Source organism: Callorhinus ursinus, unplaced genomic scaffold (genome assembly GCF_003265705.2).
Source record: "Callorhinus ursinus isolate GAN/ISIS: 27379988/994484 unplaced genomic scaffold, GSC_fseal_2.0 scaffold20, whole genome shotgun sequence".
NCBI classification, from domain to species: domain Eukaryota; kingdom Metazoa; phylum Chordata; class Mammalia; order Carnivora; family Otariidae; genus Callorhinus; species Callorhinus ursinus.
In genome coordinates this window covers 21,321,617-21,340,125 of record NW_027397082.1, presented here as the reverse complement: position 1 = coordinate 21,340,125, position 18,509 = coordinate 21,321,617, and the positions used below count along the sequence as shown (strand labels likewise).

General features: G+C 42.2%; 1 protein-coding gene across 1 annotated transcript in view; it reads right to left on the bottom strand.

The window, feature by feature from the left end:
• The window catches only part of HPSE2 (heparanase 2 (inactive)), a 681,364-nt gene that overhangs the window by 12,742 nt on the left and 650,113 nt on the right, over positions 1–18,509 (bottom strand). The window contains exons 10-11 of the mRNA XM_025880833.1: positions 16,593–16,738; positions 9,464–9,610 (exon numbers count right to left, since the gene is read on the bottom strand). Of these exons, the coding sequence (XP_025736618.1) occupies positions 9,464–9,610; positions 16,593–16,738 (293 nt within the window). The remainder of the gene's footprint in view (positions 1–9,463; positions 9,611–16,592; positions 16,739–18,509) is intronic.

Sequence of the window (18,509 nt, the reverse complement as noted above, 5' to 3'; positions counted from 1 at the left end):
GTGAGCTGCAAGAAAATGTATTCTGAAGCCGAGAGCAAATGAAAAACTCTCAGAAAACAACCTCGAGTGCAAAGTGAAAACCTTGAATTCCTTAACATCTTGGTTTAAGATGTCAAATCACTGTAAAGTATAAAAGCATTTTATAATCCTCTAATCTGCACAGTGATCTATACATTACTAATCTGGGAGTTAAAACAAAATGAACAATAAAACCTTTGGGGAGCCGTACACATCCTTCCACTTAGTCATAGAGAACTCCCAAGGGCTCATGGCATGTTCGCACCTTTGGCAAAATGGCTCAGTGCCTAAATGAAGACTAGAATCTGGGTGAAATCAAAGATGCAAATCTGCTGGGATATTGCTCCAGCGTTTCCTGGAGCCACAGTGGTTTTCAACTGTGGCCACATATTTGAATCACCTGGGGGAGCTTTAAAAATACTGGTGCCTGGGTCCCAGCCCGGAGAATTTTGGTTTAATTGGTCTGGGGTGTGGCTTGGGCACAGGGCTTTTTAAAGCTCCCAGGGGCTTCACCGCACAGCCGTGAGTGAGCACCAGGGGAAGGAGAGGGAGTGGGCACGTGTTTGCAGCTGGGGGTGGACGGGACTCAAACAGCTTTCTGTCACATTCTGAAGTTATTTTGAATAAAAAGAGCTTTTCTTACTGTTTTGGAGTACCATGTCAAGAGGCCACATTTTTTAAAACTAAAAGTAAGATGTGAACTTTTCAAAGGCAAGTTTTTTTTTGACTAGTCTGAAGTGAGCATTTTTGCTCTTTCAAGAGGACTGCTTCCCTTCATGTCTCCCCTCCTGTGTGTCCACCAGGGAGATGAGCATGCTCCTCAGAACACACAGGGAAGCGTGTGTTCTGAATTAAGAACCGAACTGGATGAATTAAGAACCGAATTGGATGAAGCATTTGGTTAGATAATGAACTCTGCATTTCTCTTTAACAGTAAAAAGAAAAACTCTGTCCTTTTCTTGAAGGGCAAGTTCTCAAAGGCATTTCGGTTTCTCTCAGGTCCTGGGCTGTGGCACAGAGAGTTCCCTACGGACCAGAGGTGGTGCAAGCTCTTTCCAGGCTAGAGGAACCCAAGGGGATTAAATATGTCATTCAGTACCTTCACTGCATTTTCCAGATATGTATATAATTATTTACTCAGATCATGCTATATACGTTGGTTATGGCTACTATCTCTTTTTGAACCACAGAACACCCTGAAATGAGCACAAGGGCGAAAAGAATCCAAATTCTCTAAGTTTCAATGAGTAGTAAGCTTACTTTAACTAGAGATGTGTAAGGCTCATCTCTCTATATGGTTACTTCTCTATGGTTTTTCTACAGACTGACTCAGAGCCTTACATGTAAGTATTTTTATAAATATACATACTCATATATATTCACATTTCTACTTTCACAGTGTCCGTTTCAGACTTTCTCACCTGGAACAGGAGCTCGAATGTTCCTGCTCTCTTGCCACCAGCTCGTAGATCTGCCCAGGCCCACGCACCTTCCTTGCCACCGGTGCTCCAGCCTCTGCGGCTTATCTTTCCTCCTGGGGGGCTCTCAGTGCCCTGCTAACAGGGCTACAGATAATGGGGTTGCATCTGCACAGCAGGGCCTTTTCCTCCAGGTAAAAGAGGTCTCCATTCTAATGCTTGCTTTAAAAAAAAAAAGGATCCTTTTTTCCCCTTTTTAAAACCAGCACCTGAAGCCCTGTGTGGGTGGACAGCTTCTGCACACACTTTCAGCTCCAATAGCACTATGGATGGTCCTTACCTCTTACAGAATATCAAAACACATTCCAGAGGCATTAAAGAAATAAATATAAAAAATGAAACAAAAAAGAAACTAGAAGAAAATAAAGATACATATTTATCTGATTTGGGGACTATAAATACATAGACATATAAGTGGAATGGAAGAAACTACAAAGCAAAAGACATATAGATTTAACTATATAAAAAGGGAATACTTCTGTATGTCAAGATAATACCCTAAAAATGAAATAGTTGGAACAATAGTAAATAAAATACTGGGGAGAATATTTTAACACATCTGATAGGTAGCAAAGGGGAAATTGCCTCATGTTAGAAAAACCTTAGAAATCATTAATAAAACAGATAACAACCCAATTGAAAAATAAGCAAAAGACATAGAAAATGCCTAAAAGCAATACTAAGAGACATGAAAAATTTTCAACCTCACTAATACTCAATACAAATTAAGATGAGAGTATTATTTTTCATTATGAAGTTGGCAAAGATTTAAAAATATTACTGTTCTGTGTTGGTAAGGTAAATTGGAATAAGAAAATGCTCACACTTCCTACTCCTGCTCAGACCTCCACAACTGAGCTTGTCTGAGGTAAGGAAATTGAACAGTTAATCATAGGAGATAAGGTTCTATAGCTAAATGGATTCCAAGGTGAACAGAATAGTGAGCCATCTGGAAACCGGGCCATTTGAGGAATGGTTGAAGGAGTTGAGTGTTTCGCTTGGAGAGTACAACTCTATGGGGAGACACTGAAAAATTATTATGAAGAAGGTATAGATTTACTCTGCTTAATTTTTCTAAAGCAAGGGGAGACATGGAAGAAAACACACTTTGGCCACATACAAGGAGGGTCTTCCCTACAATCAGAGCTGCCCCATGAGTCCCAGAGTGGGCTGACTCATGACATGAGCAGTCTCATCAAACAGAAGCTGATGGGCTTTCTGTCAGGGACGTTCTAGAGGAAGCTTCTTGATTGCTAAGAGTACTCTCAAATTTTTCCTCCATAAATCATCTTTTAATAACTGTAGAACTTTCATAACGTGGTTTATTTTAAGAAGAAACTAATTTAAATGATCCCAGACAAGTGGAGATAATGGAAACCTGCAGGGAGTGGGTCTGGTCAAAGAGAGTTCAAAAACTCCAGGTACCAACTACTATCAGCAGTGTAGAACTTACACACTTACATATCTTGAGTCTGCTGAGGTAAGTGGAATAACGGCCCTTTGGTCCTAGAAAGCAGGTCTTCAGTTTTTATTTTTAAGCATGTGAGTAAGAAGTCTTGGTATAGAATTCTCAAGGTTAAGAATTTTCCCCAAGTTCCTTTTCCCAGATCCGTCCATGTCCAAAAATAAATGTGGCGCTTCTAGCCATCTTTAGAGAGAGACTGTGGTGGGTCAGATGGTGGCCAGTTCAGCCCTCACACTCACCAACCTCTGAATCTGGAGATGAAGTATCATAATGCGCTCTGTTCCAAAAGGGACAGGAGATATTTTTAAAATCTTAGCACCTGAGAGTTAACTTGAGTATTTTCAGAACTATTCTGTTTGGCTAACATCAAACGACACCCTTCTAAAGGTATGCGGTTAGATGCCAATGTTTTTTTTTGATATGGGATTTAATGAGGGTGAAATCAAAGCAAAAGTCATATCCCGGAGAGATGTAAAAAATAAGCAGTATGCAGAAAAGAAAAACAATATGTTCGTTTCTTCACAGAATAGGCAATAAGAGTCTAGGTTCATAGGAACCTTAAGTTTCTTTCAGCTAACATCATGGCAGCTGAAGGAGAGGCTCATGCAGATATGAACTGTAAACATTTAATATGGAACGTATTAGCCCTGTAGCAGAAATGCTCCACACCTCTCTCATGCACCAGCCACAAGCTGCTTCCCTGTTAGTTGTTTGTTCTAATAACAGAGATGAACTCCTTGAGGACGGGGACCTCAGAATTCCCTTCCTTCTCTCCCCCTAACACTCCACATTGAATAGATTTTGAAGGCTACTGATGATGTGGGTTGGCATAAGGGGATCAAGAGACATTCTGCGATAAAGCATTCACATTGAACTTAATGTTCAGACGTTTTCCCCTAATTTGTCTACTTGGGATTCCTGGCTCTTTATTGTTATGGGACTAAAATTCATTTAAAATTTCAGCTACATTAATTGCCACTGCACGTTAGGCTGCTGAAGGGGAACAAGTCATGTGTGGGACAAAGTAGGATCTCAATAAAAGGTGATGAATGGATGAAGACATGTGAGAAGGCTCACGTACCAGCATCTTTCCCTCAGAGATGTAACTCCGGGCTTGCGCTCCAGTAGGGGAAGGCAAGCTAGTGCCTCCGTGTATAGGGTCAGAGTATACTAGGCAAAATTGATTTTTACAGGTTTCAAATTAAACCAATTTATAGGCACTGCTGGCATTTAATAATCCTTTTGTCTGAGAAGAGCACAGAAGAAACAGAAGGGAAATCCCCAATTTTGCTGAGGAAAAAAAAAAAGCTTTTATTAAAATTCTATATGACTGGGAAAAAGAATCTTTCTCAGAGAAGAATTTTTAAGAAGTCTCTGAAATTAGGACTTGTGAGGAAAAGTTAATGGAACAGAGGCAAGTTAGCCTAGAGGAGAGAACATTGCCGAGTAACCTGATGTTCTTCACATTCATTCTGCGATCAGCCTATGATGAGATGAAAGCAGACAGTGTCGTGATAAGGTTCAGTGATCCATACTGTATGTTTGTCAGGACATCATTATAATTTTATATTGCTGGACTATTCGGGTAGCACAGTGTTGAGGAAAGTGCATTGGATTTGGGGCCAGGAAAACCGGGTGCTAGATACTCTCTAGCTCTATCAGGTAATAGTTGTGTGACTCTTGAAGAAGTCACTTAATGCTCTAAGATTCGGTTTCTCCAACTCTAATGTGTGAGAGAGGCAGGGATTGTTCTACTCTCTTCTTGGTGCTATTCAGAGGGTCAAATGAGATAATGGCTCTTAAAGCTCTCTATTGTCTATAAAGTCCCAGCCACAGTGGGCCACAGTGTTCTTATAAAATTCAGTGTTTAGACAGGATTGAAGTTGTGGGCCCTCCTTCCCCAGAGGTCTTTAAACCTAGAACATCTTCTAGTCCCTATGGCTTTGCCACAGGCTCTCTAAGGGTAGGGAGAATAAAGCAGATCACTTCAAAATGTCGTTCTGCCCCGGGATCCTTAGCACTGTGGATTCCCTCAGAATAGAACAGTCAATGTGATGAAGGTTGTTTCCTTCTTTTCTAAGTTTTGGACAGTTTTCCCTTCAAATGGAATCAAATGAGACACATAAGGCAGGACACTGGGATGTGAGCAAACACCTGCTCGTGGTTTGACTTTTCCCTAAAACGTGTTTTGAGTCCTGTTTTTTTACGTAAGTTAACTTCTTTGGCCCAGCTTCATGTTGTTTCCCTGTTTGTTGAAAGGCACTGGAGATATTGATGTCGTGGGTAGAATGATTCCCTAGAGGACGAAGCTCACTGATTTGTGATCACATCAGGCATTGGGCGGATTCTTTCCTTTGTGGATGACAGATGCCACAAAGGTTCTCTTTGACTTTCCAGAGTGGGAACTATTATTGTCTTGGGTGTAAAGGGTCAGTTTTCCTTCCAGAAAGGTGAGAAACCAGGGAACAGGACAGAGGATGGATTTGCAGATGGAGATTTTCTGGAGAAAAACTAACCCAATATCACTGCCACATCCTCTCACAGCACATCCTCTTTGTGTGGCCTTTTGGTGGCCTGAAGAAGCTACTTGGCTGTTGACCATAGACTCCAAAAATGAAGTGGGAGTGGGGGAAGGAGAATGGAAGAGAATAAACGAAGTTTAGAGTTCAATGGGAAGCAGAACTCTTTTAGCTCACCTGCCCACTGAGTGAGAATCGTGGGGCCCATCTGGGTTGGCCATGGCCACTCACTCCCTGAGTAATAGGCTACCTCCTAACAACCCTGTCCTCAGTCAAGCCAGACGAGCCTTTGGAAAATGAGTTCTTTTTGTGGTAAAATCTTTCTCTTTTAAATTGCACTCCCTGGTTTGCTGTCATTTTAGAGGATTCTAGGCGAAATCTATTTTCTTTCACTTCGCAGTCCTTGAAGTATCTGAAGAAAGTCCTCACGACTTGCCTTCCTTTTCCTCTCTAAATGAAATCTCCCTATTACCTTCAGCCATTCCTTACAGAACATGTATTCTAGACACAGAACCCCGTCCTCTTGTACAATGCAGTTTTCGAAGCTTCCCTTCTCCTATCCTATAGGGTAGAGGGCACCCACCTTTTGTCTGATTCCAAGAATGGGAACTATTTCTCACATAGAGAGTTGAGACTCGAGTGGTGGGTCTTGTGATTGGCTCACTTACTGAAATGACAAACAGGAGCCTTCATTTGTGGACTCGGATGCCCAGACTATGCCTGATTAGTGGCCCTAGGGGGGGCTTCGTGTGCGATGCTTGACATTCTTGAGCCCCGAGATCTCATGAAGATGCCTTTCCAGAGATTTCCAATATACCCAGCCCTGCTGACAACTCCAAGAGAATAAGAATTACCCCCTTGTTCTCAACCAGTCATAAAGGTTTGCTGGCATCTCTCTACTCCTGAAACACCAGGCCAAAATGTCTAACTGGTGGCTTGACTGGCACACTGACTTGCTCTAGCTCCTCTTTCTGGTTCCTCCAGACAAGAGCAATTACAGGTTCCTCAGCTCCCAGAGCTTTCCATCCTCTTCTGAGCTAATATGGCTCCAGGCTGCAGCGAGGAACTCCCAGACACGGAACACAGAATCTGGCCCCAGAGGCTTATAAGACAGAGAAGGAGACACCAAAGGCTGAAATCACTTCCTTGCGTTTCCTTTCATCCTTTCCTGCAGAGTCTGCTTCACCAAAACCCCACCCTTCCTGTGAGACCCTCATCTCAGAACCACCGAGGGCTCCTGCACGCATTCGTAGTTACTGAGCAGAGCGTTGGGGGTGCTGAACGTATGCATAACAGCCTCTGCTGGTGGCTTACAGTACAAGATGGCGCAGCACAGGGTCTGAGCCACGGGTGTCTAGAACGGGAGAGATGTCACATTAAGTGGTAGTTTACAGGAGAGAAACAGGCTTAGAGAACTAAGTGAAGGGCTCAAAGCTGCACAGTGAAGTAAGGGCAGGATTAGGGCTGGAATTCAGTTCTCCTGACTTCCAATCCAAAACTCTCTTTAAGATGATATATGTATCATCATATGTGCCTGTCTGTATTTCTACTTATATACATATGCGTATGCATGGGTGTGTGAAATTTTTATTTGTAGAAAGCTGTATTTCACCCACATGCTCTAATTTGATTCTCACAATCACCCCCTCTGACAGGTAAGGGAGCCGAGGTCTGTCCACATGAGTAAATGGAGGCAACTGGATTCATAGGCAGGCCTTCTGATTCTGGCTCCCTCTTCTTCTGATTGTATAACATTGTTATGATCTCAGTGGCCATTACCCAATCCCTCTTCAGGACCCCTGTGGAATGAAATTCTCTTTTTCCCTGTCCCTCTCCGACATTCTCAACAAAACCATAACACAACTTCTTGCTGCAATGGTGACAAGGTGAGGTACAAGACAGCGGAATTGGAACATACAGCATACGAGTAGCCAGTGCGAGTTACCGCAGTCACCCTGACAGACAGCTAGAGGCAGGAGGCCCCGAGGTGTGGCCAGGTTCTAGTGTCAGGGGAAGAATCCTGGAGGCAGGGGCGCAGAGTGGAGTAAACAGTGTTGGAGGCCCATGCCCTTGGTTGGGGGGGGAACAAACTCATAAAATGATGCTACCCTCTGACTACATCCCCTCCTGTTTCGTGGTTTTGCATTTATACCACTTTTATTATCATCTTAACAAGTGTCTTAGCAACGCATTATCTTAAAAATGCGAGAAGACTCTGCTTTGGAAGAACATCTTAGAGATGTTAGAAAGAAAGCAGTTGAATCCCTCTTCCTCCCCAGCCAGCTAGAGTCCCAAGTTGAGGAAAAGGAAGGCAATGGGTATTTACTGCACACCTCCTACGTGGCAGGAACTTTACTTGGATTATCTTGTTTACTCCTCTCCCCGTGAGATGAAGAAACTGAGACTGTATTATAGAGATTATGTAATCTGCTTCCCTAAGCAAAGTGCCACAGCCAGCAAGTGGCCCAGTAGACTAAGGCATTTGGCCAGTTCCTTCCACACAGTACACATGGTCTTCCCAACATTGGGCAGGCTCAGCTCCTAATCTCTGGCTCCAGAGGACCCTGAACGATCACAGTCACTGCTTGAAGTGTCAGCCCTTCTGCCAGATATGACTTTGCAGGTCACTAGTGAATGGCAGTGGGAAACTTAAACATACTCATGATCCTTAGAAAATCAGACCCAGGATGAGAACTTTAAAGCTGGAAGGGACCCTACCAAACGTAAAGCAACTCTTGAATTTTGCAGATGAGAACACTGAGGCCAAGGGATTAGGACTGAAGGATCCACCCAAGTCAGACGATTACTGAGTGAAGCTGGGGCCAGAACTGGTTCTCCTGCCTAGGATAAAGACCAGGGATTCAGCACACTAGTCATGAATGACTGGTAAATAGAGATGGGATAAAATACTCAAGAGTCTCCTAATACAGGTAGGATTGAGGGGGAAAGAAAAGTACACGTAGCCAGGGAAAAGAGACAGTATGTGAACCAAGACTGAAAATACAGATCTAGGGTGGGCTAAAGAGACTCTCAGTAAGTGACTTCCCAGATTGTGTTTTGTTCCCATTGCGCGTACAGTTGGAAGCCAAATGCAAGCCACCAAGGTTGCTGTGAAACAGCGAACAATTATAGCGCAAATAGTTGTGGGCAGCTGTGGGAATGCAAGCCACCTGCTCCAAGTTTACAGCTTTGTTAAACTTGGTAAACATTAAAAATGGAATAGGAATGCTCCCAGTCTGTACAGTGTCCCATACCCTTCCTGGGAGGCCTTACTCGGGGAGCTGACCAGGCTCTTCTCCCTGTGGCCTAGAGCTGCTTTCTCTTGGTAGAGGTCAGTGTTGTCAACAGTCTCTGGAAGAGACCGAGGGAGGTAGGGAGTATCACAGAATCATATATTTATAGAGTTTGAGGGAATCACAGAGCCCCCAGAATATAATGTCTCTTCTAATGTTCAGATAAGGAAACTTGAGATCCAAGAGGTGATGTGTCCAAAGTTATAAATTTAGGGGTGGAATAGACTCTTGATCTCTGAACTTTGAACGCTTTGTCCCCATGAGGTTCATAGATGCTGACAAACAGGGAGTTATAGCATTACAGAATGTTACAGCTGAAAGGGGCATGGCTATCAACCCCCAGGGTTTTCGGTTGTCACATGACTAGGGGGTGCTATTGGCATTTAGTGGGCAGGGACCCAGGATGCGAATAAGTAGCTTGAAATGAGATCATTCTTCGTAATGAATTGTCTTGCCCAGATACCAAAAATGCCCTTGTTGAGAAATATTTTGTCTGCCATTTGACTTTACAGTTGAGGAATCTAAGAACTGGGGCGGGCTTGACAAAGATCCCAAAGGAAGTCAGCAGTCCCCTGACTCCATCCCACTGAGCCCCCGAGTGAATTAGCAGCAGGAAAGGGACAGCTTATATCCTTCCCCTCCCAGCTCCTGCTGCAATGGCTCTTAAGCTATTTCTTGGTCTGCACTTACTTGGACTTGAGGCCCTCCTGTCCATAGGGCTGCAGCAGATACTGGTGCACGAGCTTATCCCTGAGAGTCCCCGCCAGTTTGATTTTCTTTCTTGACCGGTGCAGGTTGATGATAAAGAGTGTAATGGACCCTCGAACGTAGTTGTGGCTGAGATGGGGAAGGAGAAGGGTACGATGGAAATAAAGTGGTTAGGTGCTGCTAAATAATTTATAGACTGCACCAAACAGGACTGCCCCAGGAAAGGGCACTTATTTTATGATTCTTGGCCACCCCTGACCTTCAAAGACAGGAAGGCCTTGTTATTGTTTGTGGTTTCTTGCAGAGAAGATACCCACTTCCTACCACACTCCTTTTGTTTTTGTTTAAATGTATCACAATGATTTTAGAAAACAAAATATCTTTTTCTGAGTGTGAAAATAAAACATGCTGACTGCAGGGGGAGAAAAAGGAAAAATATGGAGAAATACAAAGAAGAAAAAGAAAATTCTCCCATAATCCAAGTATCTTGAGATATGATAAAATTTTGGTAAACATCCTTCCAGTATTTTTGGTTTATTAATTCAATATTAATTCAAATATTTACTGAGTACTTTGACACATACATATATATTTCTCAGTTTTCATCTAATTGGGACCACATTGTTTTTTCAGTTCGTGAACATCTTAAACATATTTTCATCTTATTATGTTATTGTATTTTCTTCTATTTACAGAAGAATGCTAAATTCTTTAATTATAGAAATGTAACATAATTTATTTAGTTAACCCCCTACCTTTGGAGACTTACACTTTTTTCAAAATTTGCCATAACAAAATTACCTAATGCTATTATATAAACTATTTGCATGTCACCATTATTTCTGATAAAGTCCTGGAAGTTGGACACATTAGGTCTAGGGGAAGGCATATGGCATGATTCCTAACCAAATCTTCTGGTTCATTCCCGGTGATGCCCTTCCCTGTGGGAAGATTTTCTGTCCTTGCTATGTTGAACCCTAGGGATCACATGATTGGTTTTGGCCAGTGAAATGTGGGTGGACATGTTAAAATCTCTGTGCAGAAGTTTTAAGAGGCAGCCTGTGTTTTGCCATGTCTCTTTTCCCTGTGCCGGAAGACCAACGATGTTCTTGACAGAGGTTACTCTATTGACCTGCATCCTGGAACGAAGATGATGTGGAGCAGAGCTACAGCTGAGCCATGACAGGTAAGTGGTATGCATGAGAAATACACTTTCTTATCGAAAGCCATGGAGATTTGTTGGTCCTCCACTATCACGGCATAACCTCACCTATCCTGACTGATACCCACACTTTGCTAACACTGATGTTAACTGCCTAGAAAGCTTGTACCAATTTGCTCTGTTCAGCTATCTATAAGAGCACCCATTTCCTCATACCCTTAAGAATAATGGATATTAACCTTTTAAAATACCTTTATCAACCTGAGAGGTGATAGTGAGATTTCGATGTTGTATTAATTTGTATTTTTTAAAAAATTCATGCTGAGGTGCAGCATTGTTTTCATTTGTCTGTTTGCCATTTCATCTCTTCTTTTGTAAAGTGACTATTCATGTCCTTGGCCCATTTTCTTATTGATTTATAAAAACTATTTATTAAAGGTAGTGATCCTTTGTCTGCAGGTATGTTGCAAAATTTCCCCCAGGTTTCTTTGACCAATTCAGTTTGTTTACATTGTATTCTGACGTATAAAAGTTAAAAACTCTTAGGTAGTCAAATTTATTGATCCTTTTTATTTCTGCTTTTGCTGTTTTACCTACACCAAGATTATAAAACTATTCACATTTTGGAATCCTTTTAAACCAGCACAGGATGTTCAGAAGCCTGGAAGAACTATATGCCTCCATGCAAGAGCCTTTCAGCATGTACCAACAAAACCATAATGATTTCCTTCTTTCTTGTAGGAAAAAAGACTTTGTTTCTAAGGGGTCCCCTAGGGCCCCATCTGGATGGGTTAATGAGAGGAAACAGAAGAAATGACCCAGTCCTACCTTCAAAGGAGGAGTTCAGAGAAACTCTAAGTCAACTTTGCCCAGAGGAAAATATCATTCCTTGCAGAAACAGCATCCCTTAGCCTCTGGGTCACTCACCTCTGCTTCTAAGGGTGTTAATTAAGAGTTGAGTGACTAAGGGCAGGTCAACATGATAACTTGGGTTGTTTTGCTTTTTAATAAAACAGTTGCTAGGACTCATCCTGAGGATTCTGATCCCATCCATTTGTGATGGGGGATAGGAATGTGTGTGTGTGTGTGTGTGTGTGTGTGTGTGTGTGTGTGTGTGTAAATCTTTCTAGGATATTTGGCAGATGAGTTGGGTTTGGAAACCACTAGCCTAGAGCAATCCATTAGGGTTAGGAGAATTCCCAAAGTATATTCCATTGACTGTGTGTCAGATAATTTTTCTTGCATCTGTAGGAGGGCACATTATTATGTTCAAAGGCTTTCTGAATGCCTGCATTGATATTCTGATAAATTATTATATGACTTTTCGCTCTGGTTCCTCCTCCTCTGGTCCTTCTTAATCTTCTGAAGCACATGAAGTAGTTTTTGGAGACAGCTGAGTTAGGTCAGAAGAATGCCCATTTACTGAGCAGACTTGTGTCACCAGAGCTCGGAAGAAAGATGCCGCTAGCCTGTGTCAGCATTTACTGTCATTAAAAGAACACCAACTATATTCCATTGGTGGGCTTTAAGCTTAGCTTTGCTGAGGAAATTGAGCAAAACACCGTTAACTACAGGTACTCTGGGCTTCAGTGTGAGCAAAAGTAGGCATGCATGGGTACCAATTTTGCCAGACTGTGGTGAACTCTTTTGCTAACTACCATCAGATAACCTTCTCAAAGGCCAGCAGTGGAGGAGAGAGAGCCTTGTGCTTGCATTTACGAGTTTTTCCTCTGCAGAGCTGGGGCAGAACTAGCCCTGGGAGACTGCAGAGGAGAAGGGTAGGATGTGGGGAAGTGGTGGGTGGGAGGGAGACCTGAAATCACAGCATTGCGGCAGGGAAAGCTGTCTTTTCAAGCTGCTTGGCAATGGTCTGATTTCCACTTAACATAGTTCCCCTGGGGGAGACAAACCAGTACTGAAAGCCAGCTCAGAGACCCATGAGCAGAGGCTCTCACAGAATTCATGGAGCCTCCTCAGGTAGGAACTGGCATTGAAGACTGCCTCAGCCGTCCCTTCTCCTGCTTGGCTGAGGGGCAAGGATATTAAGCAGAGGTCGTTTGGCTGCAAAGTTACATTCTTGGCTGGGGAGTGTAGCACCAACCTAAAAGTACGGTGTCAAAGATCCAGATTTCTGAAGAATATGTATTCTCTGTCCACAGAAAAATAATCTTGGAGGAGTATCTGTTGCCTAAGAAGATGGGTCTGACTGAAAGCATGGCTAACAGGCAATCACTCATCTTCTGATGTCAAGTCCAGGTGGATTTTGGTTCTCTTAGCAAATGTCCCTTTCTGTCTGGTAACACATCTATCTTACTCCATGTTTCACTCATGGTGAGACTTCTTCTCCAGTAGAGAATCCATGCATCTGGAGTTCATCTTTCTTGCTGTTCTTTTGCTGCCTGACATCTTCTCTGTGATGCCATGGGGGTAGGAGGAAGTAAGTCAGGGAAGGGAGGCTCCAAGTGGAGTATCCTGGATGTTATGAGGTGGGGGACATCATATGTTTTATCTTGACTTCCAGATAAAAAAACAGTCACTGTTCTAGAAATGTCTCCAGTGAAGGTGGGAGACAAGGAAAGGGAATAGAAGATGGTGCTTTGGAATCCATGGTCATTTCCAGTGAAAGTCCATGTGTTTGAGAACTGGGTTGGTCCACTGTCCCCAGATCTAACTCAAATTTTTTGGGTTCGGTAAAAGTCAGGCCATGTTTTGCCAAACATTTTTTCCCCTAATTTCAAAGCCCCTGTGTATTTTAAGGGAAATTTAATCCACATGTTTCTGATTCATTTACACTTAACTCATCAAAATATTGTTTTGTAAGAGTCATTTGATGTCCAAGAAGCCTCAGGAACCTTTTTTATGAGCCTTTAAAAAAATTTCTTCTAAAAAACAGGAAGTCATGTTTTGCCAATAATAAACAAACTTGAACCCCAAAGGCTCAGTTTTGCTTCAGTATCCACCAGGTTCCAATTGGTTCTGAACTTGGCTAAGGACCTCATCTCCTCCCTAGAAACATACATTGTTTCAGCAGAATAGTTTATAAAGACAAAGTTTCCCAGTCAAAACATATTTGTTCTCTGAATAAAAAGATCTGAGGTAAGAACTGCCATGCTGCCGGGCTCCTGACTTGTTGACTCTAGAACAGAAGGCAGCAGAGCACCTGCTGGTGTTGGTTTGCATTTCGAACTTTTGATCCTAAATCAATCATAAAGCACAACACTCTCCTAGGTCAGAAACAAACCACAATGTAAGACAGTGCCATGAAAGGCAGCGAGGTATTCAAATAGAGGTTGCATAACTGCCAAGGAGATTGTAAAAGGAAATTCTGTTGTATTGGACATTGGGCCAAAAGATCTCTAAGGGTTCTTCCCAAGTGTAAAAATCTTTGCATTATTAATGTTGTTATTATTTGCATATAGGGGTGATACCATAAAGCTTTTGGAATTCAGTATGATAATATAAGTGCAGATATCTGGCAAGATGCTTGGCACATAGCAAGTGCTCAATATACACTGGAGTGCAGGAGTTGTTTCAATAGACAGTCTCTCTGGGTTGTTCTACTGGTAAGTTTATACTTTCTCACCCAATCCCTGCTTTGACCAAGGATATATATTTTCAGAGTATTGTCAAGAGTGAACAGTGTGAAGCCAACATACCCACTCTGGGACATTTCTGTGACCTTGAGCTTGTTGACCATGAATAAACTAAGTGAATCAGTAGTGCTTCCTCATGACTGTTGTGAATCATGAGGGGGTGCAGACAGGGCACACAGCTTCCCAGGGAGAAGGAGAAGAGACTCTTGTCCTATCTTTGTGCCTACCTATTTGGGGCACCTGACACCCACAGATGTGGAGGAGACCGGCATCCCCAGCCAGCTCAGTGCATCTGTTGTGGGCTTACTTTTCTAATAGGAACAAAAAGACCTTCCCCTCTGTTATTATCATTACGGCCATATGTGCAAGAGATCAGTCAAGTCTCCTCTTCCTTTTTTAATGGGGAAAAGGGGTGCTACTGACAGAATCGCAGTGGCACCGTTTCCCCAGAGAGGTTCTGAAGTGAATTCCCACAGAAAGCAGAGAGCTGGTGATTAGAGAGCATATTAAATCCAGATGATTTTGATTAACTTGTTTGAGCTCTCCTGCTAGGAAATGGTAGAATTCTTAGCCATTCTACCACACCACCTCCTTCTGGATGATTGCTGATATCAAAGGGGAAGAGAGTGAGAGCTGTAAATCATCTGTGAGGTCTTGATGTCCTATTTCTGCATCCATCCATCCATCCATCCATCCATCCATCCATCCATCCAACATTTGCTGAGATCTTCATGCCAGTCACCATATTAGACACCGAGAATACGAAAATGAATGAGACATTGGCCCTGAGTTCATGGTATGTTCAGAATATTAGTGACAACTCCCCACAAGCATGTCAAAGAATGTGAGGATGAGCAATGGGATGAGACTATGTGAGGAGCCCTCTGTGAGGACACCCAAATCCTGCTAAGCCCATGGCTACTGACATTTTCCCCCTGCTTCCTCAGACCAATAGTATAAAGGGCACAACTGATGTGCTTCCCAACAGAGACAAAAGGTGCCAAGGGTAGTATTTCTTTCTTGAAGCTGGGGGTCCTCCTTTTGAGTGGTTACCTCAGGGCCAGGGAGGAGACAAGGAGTACAATGTATCCTTGTGTGGTGATCAGATAACTCCAGCCAAAGCCATAAAGCAGTCACTCTCTGTCAGGTATTGCATTGAGCTTCCTGTTGAGCAAAAGGGACGTTGAAAGCCTCTGGCCTCGGCCCAAACCAGCCTCCTCTCCTCCACAATAGGCACTTGTATCTACAGACAAGACAACTGGCCCCTGGCCCCACTATATTCAGAGTGATTCTTTGAAAAATCTTATCATGATAAATTAATTGACTTGGCTCCTCTCTCATCAAGGAAGGGGAAGGAGCGTCTGTTGTAACCTGACCACTGGAGCTCTTTGTGCTATCCATTGCCCATGATCAGCCCCTGATAGGCCCACCGGAATGAAGGTCTGGCTGGAGGCACTGGCTTCCTTCTCCCCTCCTCCACCTGCACTAAGAGAAAGAGTTCTTTTTTGGAGCTGCCTACTCTGTTCCTTAAACAGGAAGTGATGTAAGAAAGCCGTATTTGGTCAGATGGGTTTGGCTTTAGGCTCAGTTTTCAATTTTTACCTTCTGATCCTCATGTTTTAAAATTTTATCTGCCTCACTTTATTTATTTAATGGTCATTATTTTTCCTGTTTATTTACAGACAACTTCAATGACAACCAGCGCTTCGGATCAAAAAGGGAAGGATAACCACACATTACCACACTGATTGTTCTAAGTTCAGCCCTGTGAAAAAGGAAGCCTAGACTTTATTTAACCTCATAAGATTTAAAATAGCTGGAAAGGTTTCTGAAATTCTGAAAATGCTTCTAAAGCTGGCGTGACTACCTTTGGGCTTTCCAGCTTGGGACACCCAGGTCTAGGGCTAGGTTTCTAGTGGGAGAGCTCTCCAGCACACACCTTAGAAAGGTAGACTTGTTTCCTCAAGCTCAGCTGCTGGATCATAGGAACAAATTTTATATCTCTAGCTTGGTTCAGGGGTGTAGGTACACACAAAAGCCTCATGGGCATTATATCAACTGGCACAGAGAAAATGCTCCATAAAAATTTGTTGGATGAAGAAGTAAATGAACAAATGGCATGTGTGTTTGTGAACTTTTTGTGCATCAGCCCTCTGAGAGTGAGAAAACGGTTTCACTTGGAGAAAAAGCTATTTATCAGAGGTCCTTTGAAACCTGCCAAGAGCAGGTATCATGATTCCAGAAGCAGTTTACAGTCAGTCTTAACAAGGGTCCCAAAGGTATGGAATTCTAGGAGGGGCCTGAAGCCTGAAGCCCCTCGGGAGTGGCTTCCTGTGAGATCTCTCTGAAGACTTACTTGCGGTGGTTTGTGCAGTGTGCATAAATCCTTAGTTTGTCCCGGATCACTCGGCCTGGCCGTGGCTTCCGTTGGAGCCCGGCCACATGCACAGCCAAGACTTTGGGGCCGATCAGGCGCTTGTAAAGGAGAGAGAGCCAGTAGTCCTGAGGAGAATAGAGAGGTGGAAAGTCAGAGAAAGAAGCATGTTGAGTATCTTGAGTAAACATACCAACACACAGGCCAGAAGCCACTTCTTACCAGGGGTACAGTGAATCATGACTAAAGAGACCCTAATCTTGTAAGCCTGCCAACCCAATCAAGTGCTCACCTCGGGTTAATAACGAAATGGGCACTGTCTAAAGTGGCCTTTTCAACTGACCAAATAGGGAAATTTAAGTAGGGTGGACTCAGACGGGCGTGAAATACAAATGGATCAAAGTTTTTCACATATGAAATAATAACCTGTCAGGGCCTTACATTTTTGACTTTCTTTTCCTATGACTTTACTTTCATACTAGTTTATGACTTGTGTTTAACTGTAGAGTAGATTTCCAATCTTTAGGATTGTCATCAATATAAGAATCCAAATGTCATCCCCCAAATATTGTCACTAAAGACTATTAGTGTGATGGGAGGGGGATGAAGGTCCTCCAGGCAAGAGACCAGGGTCCCTGACTATTCCATAGTCAGAAACACAGAAGAAGGTTTGCAAACCATGGTGCTATTCCTTGGTCATCCTCAATAATTCTAAAATAAAAAGAATAATTCTAAACTAAAAGAATGTGATGCTTTTAACCATTCTGGCATCCATTTGTAACTGATTCATAAATATTCAATCTGTGACCCACACATGTACTTGAACTTACAAAAGCCTATTCACTGCCATCTTAATTTCTATGGTATTTGCTATTATCATATTTTATTTTTATACTTGATACAAGATATATTATGTATTTGTTTTGCATTTGTTCTTATATCTGATTATGGGGTAATGACTTCAGTGTTTATAATTCTCCATGTAAAAAAGGGCTTCCTAATTTGTTTGGGGGCTTCCTCCCTCCCCCCAATTTTGGAATTCCATAATCATGCCATTCAGTGTGGGCATGCTACTCAAGGTCTTAAAGACATCATGCATGTTTTCTCAGCCTTCATCTTTCCAGGCAGAAACCTTTTAATGATCTTCTTTTTTTTCCCCTTGTGTGGTCATCTATAACATGAGCTGCTTAAAAATGTCTGTTGAATTGCATAAATCACAACAAAGTCTCAAAGCCCCTTTGCCAGCTGAATAGCTCTAAATCTGCCCTGAGTAGTGAGCTCTAAGCCTTGCCCAGCCACCTACCTTAATTAACTCTAAGTGTCCTCGGAATGGCTGTTAAATATGGTCTCCTAATATTTAAAATGCCAGAAATTTTATCACCGTCAATCATATAAATGAAAAAAATCGCGTTGGTTCAATTTGCTCTTATTCAATGACACTTTCTCTATTTTTGATTTGAAGTAAACTTGGTGAAGTGATTATCACAGTCATTCCTGTTTCCAATGGGATATCCACCTTTTTCTTATTGATTTGTAATACATCTTTTAATATTATTGGTAAGAATCTTTGGAATATATATTGAACAAATATATTCCATCCAAGTCTGTAGTTTACTTGTTACCACCGTTTATGATTTTTTGACATGAAAATTAAAAAAAAATTTTATAGAAAAATATATCCTCTTTTTCCTTTTGATTTCTTTCACTTCTTTTATTCTTAGAAAGTCCTTCCTCACACGCAGATCAGATCAATCTTCACTGGTATTTCTTCTAGTTCTTTTTATATAATCATTTAAAAGCCTAACTTCTTACTTCATTGAAAACTATTTAGCTGTATGGTACTAATTATTTTCTAAATTATTGTACAACTAGTTGTAGCATCATACAGTTGATAACCTA